The sequence below is a fragment of the Carassius auratus genome, chromosome 19 (genome assembly GCF_003368295.1).
Source record: "Carassius auratus strain Wakin chromosome 19, ASM336829v1, whole genome shotgun sequence".
In the NCBI taxonomy this organism is placed as follows: domain Eukaryota; kingdom Metazoa; phylum Chordata; class Actinopteri; order Cypriniformes; family Cyprinidae; genus Carassius; species Carassius auratus.
The window spans coordinates 25,271,373-25,290,770 of NC_039261.1; the positions used below are offsets into that span (position 1 = coordinate 25,271,373).

The 19,398-nt window shown below is 36.4% G+C and overlaps 1 protein-coding gene across 2 annotated transcripts in view; it reads left to right on the plus strand.

The window, feature by feature from the left end:
- Positions 1-6,188: 6,188 nt before the first annotated feature.
- The window catches only part of LOC113119939 (transmembrane protein 170B-like), a 16,245-nt gene continuing 3,035 nt past the window's right edge, over positions 6,189-19,398 (plus strand). Inside the window, exons 1-3 of one of the 2 annotated variants that reach the window (XM_026289688.1) lie at positions 6,189-6,696; positions 14,276-14,446; positions 17,684-19,398. The exon at positions 17,684-19,398 is cut by the window's right edge and continues 3,035 nt beyond it. In XM_026289688.1, the coding sequence (XP_026145473.1) occupies positions 6,423-6,696; positions 14,276-14,446; positions 17,684-17,814 (576 nt within the window). In that variant the 5' untranslated portion in view covers positions 6,189-6,422 and the 3' untranslated portion in view covers positions 17,815-19,398. The remainder of the gene's footprint in view (positions 6,697-14,275; positions 14,447-17,683) is intronic. The other variant, XM_026289689.1, reaches the window with a different exon arrangement.

Sequence of the window (19,398 nt, forward strand, 5' to 3'; positions counted from 1 at the left end):
TTTTTATTATTTTGCTGTTTATTTATTAGGTTTTCTTGCATTGCAATCAGTGCTATTTATTTATTAGCTTTTTTAATTGTGCGCTTTTAATTTGTACTATTCTTTTATTATTTGTTTATTTTTTTGATGTTTATTTATTAGGTTTTCTTGCATTGCAATCAGTGCTATTTATTTATTTGCTTTTTTAATTGTGCGCTTTTAATTTGTACTATTTTTTATTATTCATTTATTTTTTGCTGTTTATTTATTAATGTATTAATTAAATAATTATTTTATTTAGCTGCCTTTAATTTATTTAGCCACTTCTTTATGTCCTATTTATTTATTTATTTGCCTTTTTATTATTTTATTTTCAGGGGCACCTGAAAAGAAACATAAATGCAATGTTTAATAAACAAGTGCGATGTTTAATATCTCTTTAATGTCTCAAATGTTTCTCATAGCAATGAGCTGCAATGAGAGTAAATGGAGATGTATGGTGTCTCCTTTAGATGTTTCAGATGCCATAAATCTGTTTCAGAAGAGGTCTCAACATGCTCTCAAATTGTTCTTACATATTCCAAGATAACTGAATTCAAAGTTCAGAGATCTCAGTGTAATCTATTGATTATTACAAAGATACTTGTAGAATATCTAATAAAGTTAACCTTTGTGATGTGTGACTTTACGTTGCTCGTGTGGAAAGTTTCAAAGCCTCTTTTGTGGCTCAAATCATCTATGGTTTACTAAATTTCAGCAAAACCTTGTTCAGATCTCATGAAGCCAGAACACATGAAACCCCTTGAAACAAAATTGTTAATTGACCTGCCGATGTGTGATTCTGGCAGGACATCTGTCCTTATTCTGAGGACGAACAGGTTCTGTTATTCCATATGAAATAAATACACCTCAATTTCACCCTCCGGTCGACAGAATCAGATGAACTCGGTTCGCACGAATGTCTTTGAAACCTGTCTTTGTAATTCTTCACTCTTCATCTGAGCTGAGATGAGAGGAACCTGAGCTGACGGTATTTCAGTCAGCCGTGTCCGTGTTCCTGTGTGATCATCACAGCTGCTGACTGGAGAACCTCCATCTGAAGGACACGGTGTGTGTTTGGTAAATCAAGCATCACTGTTACTGCTCAGACTTACGGTAAGCGATTAGAACAAACCCCTTACCCTGAGTAATAAACTCTGATGTGTAACTCATCATACTCATCAAAATAATGTCACTTTTATAAGCAACTTTGCATATCAAGAAAAAATACCCTGTCAACTGCATAGCAATATGCTAAACACTATTATAAACACCTTATGAAACACCGAATGACATGTTCACAACCACTCAGAACAACTTAACCATCTTATGCTGACATGCTAAAAAAAACTACCTTATCAGCAACCATCTTAAAACTAGTAAAAGTTTTAAATGCATGTTTTAGCTGCGGTTATAGTAGATGTCTGAATTGAATCATTAAATTGTTTTAGCAAATGCATCAAAGGCAGAGGCGCCTCAGATAGAGCGGTGATGTTTAGGACAGATCTTTGTGATTAACGTCATACGTGCAGGTCATTTTTTACTCTCCTGATATTATGTCAACTGTAATTCTGGATAAGTTGTCAAAACATAAGATCAGACATGATTGTGATTTAAATGTGAAACTGGATGTCTGCGAAGTCCCTCGATGATGACATCTATCGTGCGTGGATCTTAGTCATGTCTGACTGAATGAGGGGAATTCTGCGTTCGAAAATCCACCCCCCTAGGGGCCGTTCATGAAAGCCAGGAGGACTTACACCTTCACGTTGTGACAAGAAAATAATAGGCCTTGCTCAAAAGCTATGTATCATTCTAATTAATGTGATATTCTCGGAACCAGGAAAAAATGTCAGTTACACCTCCTATTTTAACTCTAGGATGCCTGGAGCAAATTCTAGACCATGCACCGCTTCCTGTGGAGGCTGATTTTTGATTGACAGGAGGGTCTGTTTGATGTCACAGACACTTTGTCAAATGGACAGGTCATTGTCGAAGAAACAGACTAACAAAGACACTGTAGTCATTCAGTTGTCTTTATGATGTGTGTAATTATGAGATTCCATAACAGTGAACTATAATTAAGGCAGTTTGGGGTTAGTTCTTCTTTCTTAAAAGGTACATAACATACACAGTTTCACAGAGTATCTATAGAGTAGTACTGCATCCTTCATATCTCCAAAAAGTCTTAAAAGTTTTATCATATTTATAAAAGAAAAATACAGCTTTCCGATTCTCTCCGGAAAAAGCTGAGCTCCTGGAGGCATGCCGTCACTGAAATGAGGAAAACACACAAACGCACGTGATACACTCCGTTGCAGCCCCGGAAAAACAAAATGCATCAACTGTTCATGTAACGCTGGGTTTTTTGGGAAGCTGAACAAGGTAAACTTTCCCTCACATCCAAAAACACACTTATTTGGAGACATTCTCAAACAAATCCTATGCAGGGCATCCGACGATTTCCCGATGAAGCACGTTGATCTCGCTCTCCTCTGGTCGACGTGTGCGCGGCCACACTTTTCTGAGAGAAATGCCCATATAAGGAGTTCCACCATTGTCTATGTCATTAGATATGATCAAAAAAACACCCGAAACTTGTACCAACCCAGAAGTAAGATTTTCAGCACAGATATTCTCTGTCATTCGTCAAAATGATTTTTTTAAAACGTCGGCCATGTTTAGCATGAGAATCCATCTCTTTTACACCGTGAACAACTCTGAATACACGAAACAAAATTGTACCCCCCTTTAAATAATACAAACACACACACACACACACACACACATATATATATATATATATATATATATATATATATATATATATAATACAAATATTTCTCAATATTAATGTTTTAACTGCATTCAAAATCTTTTGAATGGTACAGGATTTGTATTGTTAGCTTCTGTCTGAATGAATAACAGACCGCAAGCGGTAAGCGGTTCTTGCTTATTTTGAAACCAAAAGTGAATGTACAACAAGTTCCTTGGAAAAAATGGGATATAAAGGATGCTTTCTATTAAGTGTGTGATTTGATATGTCTTGCAGCGTCTTATGAGAAATTCCCTTCATTAAGATTAGAGCAGGTTTAAGTGTAAACGAGTAATCTGTGAAAGGGTTTAGTTTCCGTAGCCTTAGGCCTGTGTTTTAGTCTCAGACAGGTATGAACAGGTCTCCCACAGGTGTCTGTACTACAACCGATTTCATCTGGAATGATCTTACGACTGATAAGCTAACAGGTCAAACAGGGTTAAAGCTTTAAAGTCCCACATCAGTAGCGTTTTCAGCCTGTTATTTGTTCAACGACCTCAGGAGAGACTCACGTGAATGTCGCCTATCAGTGAGTAACAAAGCGAGCTGCTTTCTGTTTGAACTTTTCTGAATGAACTTTTGAATCCTTCTCTTTTCTCTTTGGCAGAGAGAGTGATTGCTTTGATGTGTCCCTTATGGAAACAGGTGAGTCTTTGAAGAATACGTTTGGGTCAAACTGTAGGGAATATGTTTTATTAAATGTATTTTTAATTTTATTATGGGGTGGGTGGGGGTTGGGCTGAAAAAAAATGTAAATGAAAGGGGAAATTAAGGCTGGAACTTGATTGCTCTGGTGAATCGGGTCACTCTGATAGCTGTAATATTCAGATGAGCTGCTCACAATGAAGAGATCAAGAAACAGACATTGTGAGGAACCTGGAAAAAAAGTATGAATAGATAGATAGTGCACGCTTCCAGCTATGTCACTCCCTTAGATTCAATTACACACTAACATCAGCCGATGCACATATACAGATTTAGACACAACACCTGCGAGAATCATTCACACTTAAACACCTGAGGCCATACTGATGAAAGGGTGAGAGCTTTTACAGTCAGACTGAGTGCTTGCAAAAAACAAAGACAGACAGACAGACAGACAGACAGACAGATTAATATAAATATTTATATATATACTATCGAATGACCTACGATGTTTCAAGATTATTATATAAACGTACTCGGATTATTATATAAACGTACTTGGATTATATTACACAGACCTGTTGGACACTGGAAAACTACTGGGTCAATCTGTACAATGTAAATTCACAGCGCCATCTGCTGGATACAGTGAAAACGAACAACTGCTTTTACTACATGGAATTTTCCACAAGCAATTTTTATTGTCAGAAAAGACACATGGAATATCACAGTAAAGTATGATGGTTGTTTATTTATTTTGCCTTTCAGCACACCTCATTAAATTCAAAGGAACCACGTGGCAGAGTTGTGTTTGTGATATGCAAATTGAATAGTTGTTTGTTATGGTAATTTGTACCTCTAAACTGACCAAGACCAAATTACTGACTGTGCTATTAGAGATAAATGATGATTACATTATGTAAGTAATAAATGGTATTGCTTTATTATCCACATATTATTTAGCTACACTTTTTGTTCCTTATTTTCACAAAACTGAATGACTGATACTCTGTACTCACTGATGCTTGAATTAATTTCTGTCGGTTTTAAGTTTGTGTACATGCAGTCCCACAGTGCTCTTGGAGCTGAATTATTCCCTCTGCCTTTAGGAAAACACACCCTTTGGCCCTTTAGAGGAGCTGGGATTTTTTCACAAAAGGTCCAGTGTCAGTCATGTGTTTGCCATCAGAGTATTTGATCCAGTCCTTTGGTGTGGTGTTCTCACGTGACCTGCTGTATGCCATTATTTGATATTGTCCCTACAATGGAGCATTTACAATGAGAAAGCAGAAGCTGAGAAGTTTGGGTTTGTAAGGTAATACAACAAGCGTATAGGCTTAAATGTCAGGCCGATAAATAGTGGAAAAATGATCTGGGTGTGTGTTTGAGGAACAGAAGCTGCTCTGCTTATGTCACTGTCCCATTGAAAATCCCATTAGTTCATTCTCAGAGTCCAGTAAACCTGTTCTGGGAACCTGCTTCATTGGCTCATTTGAATTTTAGGTTCAATACTACATATTAGTTAATAGACATTTAATGTGAGGTTGCATCTTTTCTGATAGTTGGCACATTTTGGCTTGATACATTTCAGTGCTGTGGTTCATGTAATATTATATATGTGAACATATTTAAGCTTGTGATCTCTTCCACGAAGTGCAGGAGCTTAGGAAAGCTCAAAACATTAATATTACTTCTTAATGTCTACGCTTCCTAGACAACATTTAAATGTAAACCCTGGCAGAATTTTCCAGAACAGCAACACCTTATCTCATTCGGCAAGGCAACATCGAGAGGAGATGAGACTAGCAGAAAATATTCTAGTGCAGTTTCAACAGTGACTGTAAAAAATCCACCTAATTATGATGATCAATGTAAATAACATTATGTGGTTAATTATGTGTGGTATGAGCTACTTATAATCATCATCATCATCATCATCATCATCATCATCATCATCACAATTCTGATTTAATATTAAATATTTAATTGATATTTAACTATACAGATTCATATTATTTTAAATAGAATCTGAATTAATTTACATCATGCATTCTCTAAACATAATTATTATCAATAATATTAATAACAATAAAAGTGTATTGTTTAATTATTCATATGATTAAATTATGTTTAATTACTATTTATTATGAAGAATTTAAACGCTTTTTAAATATAAAAATTCAAAGTATATATATATATATATATATATATATATATATATATATATAATATTTCTAAATTATTTATAATGATATAAATTACCACAATTATTAATAATAATAATAACAATAATTTATATTTAATTGATATTTAAATATACAAATTCATATTATTTTGTATAGAATCTGGTTTAACTTAAACTGTGCACAATCAAAGCATTATTATTAATAATATTAATTACGATATATTTATTCATATTAATTTAATATCACATAATTAAAAACATATTTTTATCATTAGGTTTTAGTATTTATTTAATATTAAATATGTTACTGACATTTAAATATACATTTATACAATGTAATATTATGCATTGACTTTCAAATATATATTTATATTTGTATAGGTTCTGTCTAGCATGCATATATTGAATTTAGAATTGCACGCTCTCTCTATCTAATTCTAAATTTAACACAGAACAAATTCAATATATGATATTCATTCATAAACTGCTGTATTTAATCGTAATGTGAATGTGACGTTCACCTCCCTTTAAGAGTGCTGCGCCTTTAAGAGCCATGCAGAAGCATTGGCGTGTGTGTGTGTGTGTGTGCCTGTGTGTGAGTGAGTGAGCGAGTGAGTGAGAAAGAGAGTGTGTGTGTGTATGTGTAAGTGTAAGTGTGTGTCAGCCGTACCCATCATGGCCCCTGAGCTGCAGCTGATCAGACGGACCGCCGCTCCGCCGTCCTCCTCCAGCGAGCAGCGGCACCGGTGAGGAGGCTCCATGTGTCCCCCGTCCTCGGTCAGATATCTGAGCAAGAGGGCCGCGCTCCAGCCGCCCAGCGCGAACATGAATAAGGATTATTCCATTAATCTATCGGTGCAGCAAGTGCTCAGCCTGTGGGTCCAAGGCACGGTACCGACCCTACAGCACTTTACAGGTAGGCTACGTTCACACGAGGAGAAAGACCCGGTGAAACGGGTTCATGTGTCTCATCCTGCCGCGCGCACACGCCTCTTCAACACCGGCAGACGCACGAGCATCCCATCTGAACAAGGTCACACTTCACAACACACTGTGTGCTTACATGGCAAATTAATAATGCAGAGTGTTTAGTATTGCATGCATTATACTTAATTATTATTATATTATATATTGAGTGTGTATTTCCAGTTCCTTAAAATAACAATACTGTGGTACTTTGATATATACTGTAGCTTACCCTACCATATTCATCTGTTGTGCTACTAACATCATAGTATTTTAAAATATACAGTATAACCATAATTTTACTTTGAAGCATGTTCATAAAACATGGCAACATGCCAAAGTACTTTTTGTAAGGGTGGCAGTTTTTTATTAAACAACATACGTTAATATATTAATATTTTGGTATTAAGGTATAGTATTGCATGCAATACTCAATATCTGTTGTGTTATATTTTAAGTGTGTTTTGCCAGTGAACTACATCTCTTCCATGGCACCATGGTACTTTGATATACCCTATTATAGTAATGCATGATATTAATCGATTACATCACAGTAATGTAAAATACACATTATTACCATAGTAAATGTGGACAAAACAGGATTTTACCTTGGACCATATTCATAAAACATGGTGATACTATGGTACTGCAATAAGGATGTTGTATAAGAGTGGCAGTTTTTATAAATAACATTAATATGGTATAATTCAGAATCAAGATATGGATATCGTGAATCATTTTCATATACTGTGATATTTATAGTACTCAAAAGATTAAGTATATTTACTATATGAATACTATAGTATTGATGTCGTAGTTGAGTCCAAAGTAACGAGAGTTTCTCGTGCACCTGACTGTGAAGTGTCAGTTTTTGTGTACTTTGAAGTAAAAGCCGTGCTTGTCTAGACTGTAGAGCACTAATGCCAGTCTAGTGTGAAGCTTTGAAAAGCATCGTACCACTCATTAATCTTTAGTTAATCTTGAGTCGTCGCACCGTTTCTGGCGGCTCTCTGCTTGTTTAGTGGAGTAATCGTTAGTATTTGCCGTCACCATATTGGTCTCCACATGATACCATGCTCGTAGGCTTTTTTTGTGCAGCTTTATACAGTCTTTTGCCTTGTAGATTGTGTGCTTGTTCTGATCTTTACACAACACTGGTGACATACAGTCATATTTGATTTCGAGCAGGCTGTTAGTCAACACCACTGTGTAAAAACATCTATTCAGTGTCAAGGGTGTAACCTGCTATGGAAAAACTGCCCCATATAGGGCAGTTTAGTACCAAAACTAGTTCATTTCCTTTTTAGAGCTCTACGTAGATAAGGTAGCAGCACCCATAATTGTATGATCAACTCTATGAAATTGTATGAAAGTGTTTTTTTTTTCTTTTAATGTGTTAGAAATCAATGGTGCATATATGAAATGGATGTTATTAAAAATTGATTAATTTGCTTATTATCAGATACGTCTCTCTCTCTATATAGGCGTAATGGTTTTTATACTGTACAAATTGTATATTCTATCGCCCTACACCAACCCTACACCAAACCTTAACCTTCACACACAGGAAACTTTGTGCATTTTTACTTTCTCAAAAAAACTCATTCTGTATGATTTATAAGCGTTTTGAAAAATGGGGACATGGGTTATATCCTCATAAGTCACCCTCTCCTTGTAATACCTGTGTCATACCCATGTCATTATACACAGTTGTGTCCTGATATGTCACAAAAACAAGAGCACACACACACACACACACACACACACACATATATAAAAGCTCTCTCTCTCTCTCTATGACATATAGTATAATGTATATATGTATAACACACACACACACACACAATATATATATGTCTAGTATAGTATTTACAAAAATTTGGTATTGTGTTAGGTCATATGATTTACAATCTGGGTGGGTCAAAACGAGTTGAGAACCGCTGAAATACTGGCTAAACACTGCAGTGAACAATTTGATATAATATAAAAGCCAGACCACAAGTAAGTGGATGTTGGAAGTCAGCATGAAGCATTTAACAAGGGTAGGCCGGTTTTACGGTACGTGAGGCACATGACACGCCCTTTCACTTCCGAGATTTGGCCAGATGATCATTTCTGCAACTTCGTGGACATCTGGCATGACGCAACACATGATGCAATTTGTGCGACAACTGCGGGACAGGTAGCATGTGAGGACTGATGAAGAAATTCACCCCTCCCCAACGAACCCCTCTGTCATTATTACTCACCATCATGCCATTCCAAAGCAGTGTGCTATTTGTGTGTGTGTCATCAAAAAATACATTTTGAAGAAGTTCTTTCTTTGTAACTCTTTTCTAAATAAAACCAGTTCACAACAGTCAAGCACCAAAAAAAGTACTACGCATCTATTTGTGCAACTGTATATGGGTTTGGAAAAACTTAAAGGGTGAGTAAACAATGACAGAATATCAATTTTGGCTGAAGAATGATAGGATGAGGTTGCACATCAGCTGTGGCTTCAATCCCCCATCAGAACAGATAATGAGACAGCTGTGTTCAGATGACTCTGATGCAATAGACATCTCTCTTTGTGCTGATGTGGAGGAACAGCACAGGTGCAGAAGCACAGAGACTCAAAGAGAATGGATCAGATTATGACAAATTCCCACTTGGGAGGAAAGTTAATGGCGTTTCCTGTTTTGGTCAGTGCAACATGCCTATTTAGTCATTTCATTTCCTTCTGCTGTTTAGGGAGGAGACAGACTTCTGCATACTTAGCAGTTTTTTGTGCCTTTGGGTGAATAGTGCACTCTTAGAAACTTTAGTTTGTCTGGGTCAAAAATAGGAGATTCATTTGACTTCTGCGAGTTCACCATTATGAACTGGTCAACAATTAATGAAGCCAAAACATCATTATTAGGCAGCGAATAAGAGGTTGTTGTATTACAACTAAATAAATATTGTAAACACTACCATTCAAAAGTTTTAAATTACAAACCAAGGTTACATTTATTTGATACAGTAAAAACACTAATATTGTGAAATATTATTACTATTTAAAATAGAAGTTTTCTGTTTTAATATATGATAAAGTGTAATTGATTTTTGCTGAATTTTCAGCATAATTTCTCCTGCCTTTTGTGTCACATGATCCTTCAGAAATCATTCCAATATGCTGATTCACTTATTATTATTATTATTATTATTATTATTATTATTATTATTACTATTATTATTATTATTATCAGTGTTGAGGACAGTTATATTGATTAATATTTTTTTGTGGAGACTATGTCTCTTTTTTCCAGGATTATACAAAATTCTGAAGAACAATATTTATATGAAAAATAAATATTTTGTAAATTATAAATGTTTTTACTGTCACATTTGATCAATTTCATGCAATTAAATATTTATTTCATGTTAGTGTATATTACAAGAATAAATATTTCTGATGTAAATTCGAATGAAAGATTTGCTATTACAAATGGTTGTGGGTGTAAATGGGTTCTTTGTTAAGTTCTTCTCTGTTGTAAGTCTGTAGGTTTATTGTTGTTTTGTCATCTGCCAGACACTGCTAATATTAATATAGCATGTCTCAATAATCAGTGGCTTAGTTTTCTTTGCAGAAGTACATTAGAAACTTTAAACCGTCATGAAAACAAAGTTTTAACTACAGTATATTATTGGTAAAGATCCGTGGTGTTTTCATTTGGTGATCTCATTTAGCATCTTGTTTTTCAAATTCGGTCCTGTTTATTGTGGTGAGACAGTGTAAGACAGTGCTTTATGATAGTAGGCTTGTTTACTCGTTCGCTTGCTTAATTAGAAGAAGAGTTTTGGCTGTTTGCATGTGCTGTGCATCATTATACTGTATGCTGATGCTGGAGAACAATGTTTCTCACTGTGACCGTTGACAGCCTGACAAAAGAGTTTTTTTGTCACCTCGGAAACTGCTTTGTTGACACAACCAGCGCCCAGGGTATATAATGGGGCCTTTCAAATGCTGAAAGCTTTACATTAAACTCTCCTTTTTCTTTGCAACAATATGACCTTGCAAATATATCCTGATGGTCTATGTTGTTGTGTAACTGTGAAAATATTTGGATGATCCTTGAAGTTGATTCTGCACAAATCAGATCCAATATTTCTTGTATCATATATATATTGCAACTGTATTATTACTATAGCATTTTTCCCCAGACTGTCATTTATACGATTTTTAAACAAAGCGATTGCTCCATCCGTGTTAAATCAATCTGTGTGCATCAGTGTGTGCCTTTAGCCCCAGTATCCTTACTCTATATCCTTTAGTGAGTAAAATGTGAGTCTGTGAGTGTTGAAATAATGACTAAGTGTCTCTGTAGCTGGTAATGTGGGTCAGTAGTACATTCATTGATTGGATTATTTCCATCAATGCTATTCTCTCTGTTCTTGGATCTCTGTGCTTTAGTTTTACTCCTCTGCGCTAAAGTCTTTCTCAGTCTCTCTTCCAGTCCATTTGTTCTAAAATGTCTGTCTTCCTGCATCTCAGTGCTGAAGTGTCTGTTGTCCAGTATTTGTGTGCTATCCGTGCTTTTTGCAGTAGGCAGTGCCACCTCATTCCTGGCACAGCGTGGCTCTGAGGCTTTTGTGTCCGTCTGCCTCAGTTTACTGATAACACAGTTTAATGGAAGACTCTCTGTGTTGCTATTGTTGATCTGTTTATAGTGGTGTGTGTGTGTGTGTGTGTGCCTGCATGTACGGTTTACAGGCCTCTCAGTCTGGATGCTATGTCTCACTTATCATGTGAATGGCAGTTTATAGCTTAATCAATGCATTGTGTCTGTGTGTCAGGGTTACTGAGACATAGGTGATATATAGGTGAGTGAGGTTGCTTTGATTTGATCAAAATTATTGTAAAACAGTCAAATATTTTTACAATAAAAATAAACAGTAATTTTTTAATTACATTTCACTATTTCACAGTTTTTTTTTATATTACTGTTTGCAGTCTTGGTGTCTTCTTTAAAAGAAAAAAGTCCAAATGTTTCAATGGATGTGTGTACTAGATAATGTACATGTACTGTAAATATAATATAAATGTGTTAATTTACAAATGTACAGATCCTAAGGATCTAATGGCATAACATCTCTTCATGCTTCAGGGTAAACAAAAGCTATAATCAGCACTGTATAGCGTTGCAAGTGCAAATATGCAGTTTGTTATTTGACGCGTTCGCTTTGACATGTTAAATTACGGCTGTCAGCAGTATTTCTGCCTAAGCGTGTGGTTTCTCAAGCATTTCTCATTTATGTGGAGCTGCATTGCCCAGAATTCATGACAACAACAGTGTGATGATCGGTTTGGTGGTTGAGCTACAGTACGAGGCTCGTCCATGTCCTGGAATCTTCTGGAAAGCTCCAGAGCCGACTCATTCTTATCAGCGGAGCCAAACTGCCCATTTACTCCCCTCAGAGCTGTGTGGACAAGACACTTAAATAATAACAGTCTCCAAGCTCATGGTACAGTAGATGGAGAGAGGTATATGGAGTGTGAAAGAGAGAGTAAATGAAAGTAGAATGGACAGTTTATGAGAAAGCGAGGTTGGAGACAGTGAGACACAGAGTATTTATTGAGCTTCACTGTTTTAAGTACGTGGTGTTCTGCTCTGTTCTGATGTGTTCTGACTCAAGACTCAGAAGTACTTCTTCAAATACTGGCATATTTGGCCATGTTGACTTTAATACAGTTTGCATTTATTTTATTTTTATTTGTTTCAGTAGTGCATATCCATACAGAATTCTGTCTTTTTTGTATTTTTTAGCCAACATATATCATGTGCACCACATGTGAAATTGTTTAATGGCATTATGAGAAAATGACATTTTATAATTTTTTTGGACTGACTGATTCTTTTGTCTTGCCAAGGCTAATTTAATTTCCAGCATTCTGCGTATCCTAAACATACACAATGACATATATTTTCATGCTTTTTGCATAATTGGACTAAATTACAGCTTGACTGAAAATGACACGCAGTAAAAGATTGTTCACAGATGATACTATTTCATTCCTTCATTGCTAATGGGATTTTGGCAAAACATTTTAATGTTTTTGAAAGTATCTTATGCTCACCAAGGCTTCATTATTTGATTATAAATACAGTGAAACAGTGTATAAATACAGTAAAACCTTAGTTTCTCAGTAAAATTAATATGATGTAACAAAAAGGTTGCATTTAATAAATTAACATATGAAGTGTACAAGTACTTTATGTTTGATTTGTTAATTTATGATAGACCTTGTTAGTAGCTTGTACCTGTGGTTGTTGATCAGTTAGTACTCTGTCAGTAAAAAAAAATCCATTATCCATTTTTCATTTTTCATTATCCATTGTTACCCTGTACAAAATGCAAAGCATAATTTAAAATGCAGGTAAACAACCTGTGAAAAATCAATATGGAAAATTCCTTCATATTAACATAGTAGATTGTGCCCTATTTATTTTCTTGTGCAGCATACTAACTAACTGATAATACACTGCCCAAAACTATCATTGTTCAGAATGTGTAGTTTTACTAGTTTACTATAAAAAAAGTGTTCAATAATTCAGCGTTGTATTTAAAAATACAGTTATTTATATTTTAATATTATATGACATTGCCCAAAAACCCGCGTAATTGTCAAAATATTACTGTTATTTTGTCATGAAATGTAGCGTACATTTATACTTATATAAATGTATACGCCTAGAGCAGCCTTAGCTCGGCTAGTCCTTCCGACATTTCCCGCCGGCTCTTTATTTATTAGATTAAACATGAGATACAATTCATATTGGGTAGAATTAACATGCATTGGTAGTCTCATGAATCTATTATTTGTTCCTGGTCATATCGCTTTGGCTGAGCACAAAGTTATGTTTAACTTGTGTATGTGTATGTGTATATACATTAAACTTCACCGTAGTACAGCAATTACTGTTTAGCCTATATTTTATGGAATTGTTTGCTTTTGTCTTTATTTCCTCTTATATAAGCCTCTTATATTTTATTATTGTACATTAAAACGGACATTTCACAAAAAGAGGCAGAGTTGTGCTTATAGTCACGCTTTATCGCAAGTCTAAGGGTACTGTTGGCGGTGGAAACACAAGCTGGACCAGGGTGTTTGGTCCCAATCATACCCTATTGTACTGTACTGTACTGTACTGACCTGTATCATTCGGTGGAAACGAGCCATTAGTGTTCCTTTAGCAGCAGTTCCGCAAAGTTCCTCAGTTCCTCTTCACTCATGAAAGCAGAACATTTTTTATTTTTTTTAAAGAAATAAGAACAAACAAGAAACCAGAATGTGTCTTGTATTTTGTTATTAGTTTATGTGACAGTGACACAGAAAATCATAACTATGCATGATTTTGTTCAAAATTGTTCTCTACCATATTACATTTGCAGTGTGCTGTATCTCTGCTGTGTTTTACGATCTATTTCCAGTGTGAATCATCAGTAATAACTGTTTTACACAATATTTAACTGGCTGCCACTTGCTGAATGAAACACGCAGCTGACATAGTCATGCATAAGCTTCCTAAAAGAAATGCTGCTCATGTGCATTTTTGGAAACCAGCTAACTTTCTAATCGGTTTGTTCTAATCTCTTTATATGTCTGTGTGTTCTGTCTGCAGAAATGTGGTACTGGGTCTTCCTGTGGTGTCTATTTTCGTCTCTGTTCGTTCACGGTGCCGTGGGTCTGCTGATGTGTGTGACTCTACAGCGTCATAAGAGAGGACGGCTCATCACAGTGGTGCTCATCAGCGTGGGGTTCCTGGCCTCTCTCACCGGCGGGGTCATCACAAGTCAGTACTTGCTCACTTCTGCTTTTCTTATCAGCTTTTGTGGTCTAAGCTATTTTAGAAATAAGTGTGCATGTTCCTAAAATTAATATAACATTGATATTATTAAATGTCCCTGGTTGTTTTGTGCATGATTCATTAATGCATAGTTTTAAAAAGCTTGTTTGTTACATTACTTCATTTATTTTCTTAATTCTGAAAGCACTTTTTCTGAAGTAAAACTGAGTTGTGTTTGCTTGTGCATGATGCTAGTGAGTTCTGGGAGATTTCTAGACAGTTACTAAGGATTTCACATTTACATTTAGTCATTTAGTCAATTGGGAGATACATTAAGCATTCTTTTTAAAAATGCAAACAGACACAGGAAGCGCTTGTAATACCATGTTTTAGGCATTGTTCAAAGAGAAGGAATAAATAAAGAGAAATAATTTTTGTTTTGTTTTTACGATGAAGTCAAGTAGCTTTGAAAGAGACAAGTTTTCAGCTGAAACTTGAAAATTGTCAGGGATTCAGCATTCCAAACAGAGTTGGGAAGATCATTCCACCAGCCAGGAATGGTGAAAGAGAATGTTCTGGATAGTGATTTTGAGACTCTGTGATGGTACCACGAGGCATCGCTCACTAGCGGATCTCAGGGAGGGGGATGTACAGTATATCTGTAGTAGTGAGTGGATGCAGGAGTGCTGAGCCTGTGGCCGTTCTATATGCATGCATCAATGTCTTGAACTTGATGCGAGCTGCCACCGGTAACCAGTGCAAGGAGATAAAGAGAGGTGTAACATGGGCTCGTTGAAGATCAGTCGTGCTGCTGCATTCTGTATCATTTGTAGATGTTTGATTGTGCTTGATGGAAGTCCAGCCAGAAGACCATTGCAGTACTCTAGCCTAGAAATGACAAGGGCCTGGACAAGAAGTTGTACAGCATACTCCGTTAGAAAGGGCCTGATCTTTCTGATGTTGTGCAATACTGATGTTCTGATGTTCTGATGCCGAGATATCCACCAGGCAGCATGAGATCCGTGCAGCTACCATCGGATCATCTGCTTGAAATGAAAGATAAAGCTGTGTGTCATCAGAATAGCAAAGGTAGGAGAAGCCATGTGCCTGTATGATGTAGTGTATATGGAGAAAAGGGGCGGTCCAAGAACTGATCCCTGAGGAACCCCAGTGACCAGTTGATGTGCTTTGGATTCCTCCCCTGCCCAAGCCATCCTGAAATACCTACCAGTGAGATAGGATTCAAACCAGCGAAGTTAAATCCCTGTGATGCCCAGTGATGAGAGGGCAGAAAGCAGCAGATAGATCCAGCAGAATAAAAACTGATGTTTTCGAATCAGCTTTTGCAATCTGCAGGGCTTCCTTGACTGAGAGTAGTGCAGTCTCTATTGAATGGCCACTCCTGAATCCTGACTGGTTAGTGTCCAGTTTGTTTTTCTGTGAAATAAACAATGATACCTGGTTGAAAACAACTATTTCGAGGGTTTTTCGCTGTGAATGGAAGGAGAAAGACATGGTCTGTAACCATCTGTAGGTGAAGTGTTTAATGTAGGTTTTTTTGAGCAGTGGGGTTACCCGAGCCTGCTTGAATGCAGTGAGGAAGGTGCCTGTGAGCAGAGATGTGTTGATCATGTGTGTGAGAGCTGGTAAAAGTGTAGGAGATATTGCTTGGGGAAGGTGTGAGGGGATTGGGTCCAGAGGGCATGTTGTAGGATGGCTGGAGAGAGACATTTTGATACTTCTGCCTCTGTGAGGGGACAGAATGAGAAGATGGGAGTTTTAGCAGTGGGTGTGTTTGGTTTGGAGTCCAGTGTGGGGCTGAGAATTGACTACTGCTGGTTCTGGTTTTGTCTGTGAAGAATGCTGTGAAATCATCAGCTGATATAGAAGTGGTGGGAGGTGGTGGAGGGGGACAGAGGAGAGAATTTAATATTTTGAAGAGATTACGTGTGTCTGGAGAACTGTTGATCTTTTCATGGAAGTACAGGGATTTGGCAGTATGGACTTCTGCAGAGAAAGAGGAAAGCAAAGACTGATGCATGCTCAGGTCTTATGGCTCTTTTGATTTGCGCCATTTTCTCTCTGTTAATTTCAATTTAATGTTACTGTTTCTGTCAATGATTTAAGAACTATGTTGTCCGAAACCGAAAATTAAATATATTTTTTTGGCTGTCAAAATTTTGGTGCATCTTTATAATGCAATATGTTAAAGATGTTTTACAGGACAATTGGCAGGGTGTCAGTGAACTAGCTATTAACTGTTCTCAAGTCAGACACACAAATGGAGTTTGACTCCATTTATACATAGCCGCACATTGTAGTGCCCATTCCCAGTGGCCTGCTTTATTATTAATATGGATTTTGAAGAGAGAGAGAAAGATAGATAGATAGATAGAGAGACATTAACTGAAAGCCACATCACACACCCGTCACACACAGCAGCTTACATATACATTAACCTACACACAGGCTTTTAGACAAACACACTGAATCATGTCACTAAAACATTCAGTCAGACGTCTGCTTGGAGAACATAAATGTCTTTGCCAGGCTAAAGTGCTATCCAGTCTAGAGAAGTCTTTTATTGTTTATTAGTAAGGCTCCCAAACAGGACCTTGAGAGCACCTTCATTCTTCCGAGATTTAAATTAAACTGATCATATTTCATTTTCTTTAATGTTATGTAGATCTCCCCATCCTAGAACATTTATGGAAACAACCATGAGTTTATTAATATATGAGAAGCTAAATTATGACTAATCTAATTAGTCTGGTTTCTGCTGCTGTTTTCTTTGCTAGACTGAGTTTTGAATTAGTCTGAGAATCAATATTTACAAGATATTTGCCTTTTTTTTTAAAGCAGAAATTTAGTGGAAAAAATTTGGTGTCTTAATTTAACTTTTTAACTCTTAAGACTGCAAAACTGATGTTGACTTTGCAACAGCCACAGTCTCAAAAACATTTCAGATGTGATTTCCCAAAGGAAGGTTTTATCATTTACACATTTCTTTTTCGTGGCTCAGTAGACCTGAAGGTCTCTTGTAGTTTATATGTCATTTAATTATTAACTTTGCCCTTAGATGTTCTTTTTTAAATCCTCTGAACAAACAAACATGTTACACTATCTATATATCTAACTGCCTATCTGTCTATCTTTAAGCTTAACATTTCAGACTAGGGTTTCTCAAGCCAACATCAATGTTTGTCTACAGTCTTATGTGAATGTTGATGTCCCCTGTCTCAGGTGCAGCAGTGGCAGGTGTGTACCGATTGGCAGGGAAGGACATGGCTCCTCTCGAAGCTCTGGTGTTTGGGGTGGGCCAGACCGCTTTCAGCGTCATCATCTCATTCTCACGGATCTTGGCCACTCTTTAAATGAACTGAAAGCATCATTGACTGACACAAAACAGCCAGTTGACCAGCAGAAGAGCCGGGGTCGAGGTGAGTAGGGTTAAACCACAGAGGTTTGTCCTGCGGTACAAAACAATTAGCTTTAAAAATCACTAATGGCAAATGGACAACTATATGAAACCCTCTGGAATGGCAGTCTTGGAGATTTTACCATTTCAAGAAGCAAAAATAGCATTATAGGCCAATGACTCAATCAACGTGCCAACTGCCTCGATGGAGGATTGAGATGAATCTTCGGATGTCTGTTTGTCTTTGTTAAACATTTGTATTGTTTTTGCACATGGATCGCTTCAGCTTTATGTAAACCGGGTGGTTTTGGAGCCGGAGCTGGGCTGTAACACCAAGATGGATGCATTCGAAAACATCCTCCAATAATTTGACTTTCAGTGTGTCTGTCTGTCCTCTAACACACTCTAATTCTGCTCTGATAAACATTCCTGTTTGTATTAATATAGATCTTTCCCTCTGGTCCAGCCGTTTTCTTCTTCCACTTTGCACTTTCTGCATTTTGAAAAGGTGTAAGATCTGTAGAAGGTATGCTGGGATGCAATATGGACATTAATTCAAGGAGGTTAAGATGTAATCTGGTCTCTTTTAACCAATATAAAGGTATCCATAATGGAAAAACGCCTTTTATGGTAACACATATTGGAACATTAATATGAATTTTAACTGTGGTATGTAATCAAATGTCAGTTTTAAAGCAAAGAGGACAAGTATATTTAGAAAGTCACTATGGCCTACAACGTCTTGTCCTGTGGAATCCATCAACTGCGATTATGTCATGGAAACATTCAAATCTGATCTTGTTCTTGTACACAGTATTTAATGTCTTCATGTATAATCCTTTTTTATCCAGCATTACTGTGGCAATACTCTCCCTGCTCAAATATGGGGACTTAAACCTCAGGCCTTAAAACACAAGAGAGACCAGTTTGTTAGGCTGGCTAAATCTGTAATGATGAAGAAACAAACTCGTCTAGATCTTGAATGGACTGGAGCTGTGTACATTTTCATTTTTGGGGGAACAATTCCTCACTGGAAAAGGTTTTGAATGGTGAAATGTGTGGAATGTGATGACAGCGGTGTGATTTAGGATGCCTCACTGCTTCAACTAGCTTTATTATTGACAAAACTTTCCTTGTTTGACCATTTCCTTCTTATAAACACCATGAATTTTAATGCTATTAATAACCTAATAGTTCAAGAACCATTTTACTTTTTTGAAAATTCTATTTACATTCAAATGTAAATTTTTGCAAAGAATTAAATAGTTTTTATTTGGTAGCACTATGTGTATATATAATGCATCATGAAGGTATTCATAAATATGCAGAATACCCAAGGCAAGAATCACTGTTATTATTGGTATAAATATATATGGTTAGGGATTTGGACAAACTACTATTAAATTATTTAATGTAGTGTATGGAAAAATGGATGCAAACATTTCTGCAATGAATTTTTGTTAAAAACGCATCATAATAAAACCTTTAAATGATAATTCAGTTTTTCACAGAAAATGTAATTTAATGCTTTATTTGATGT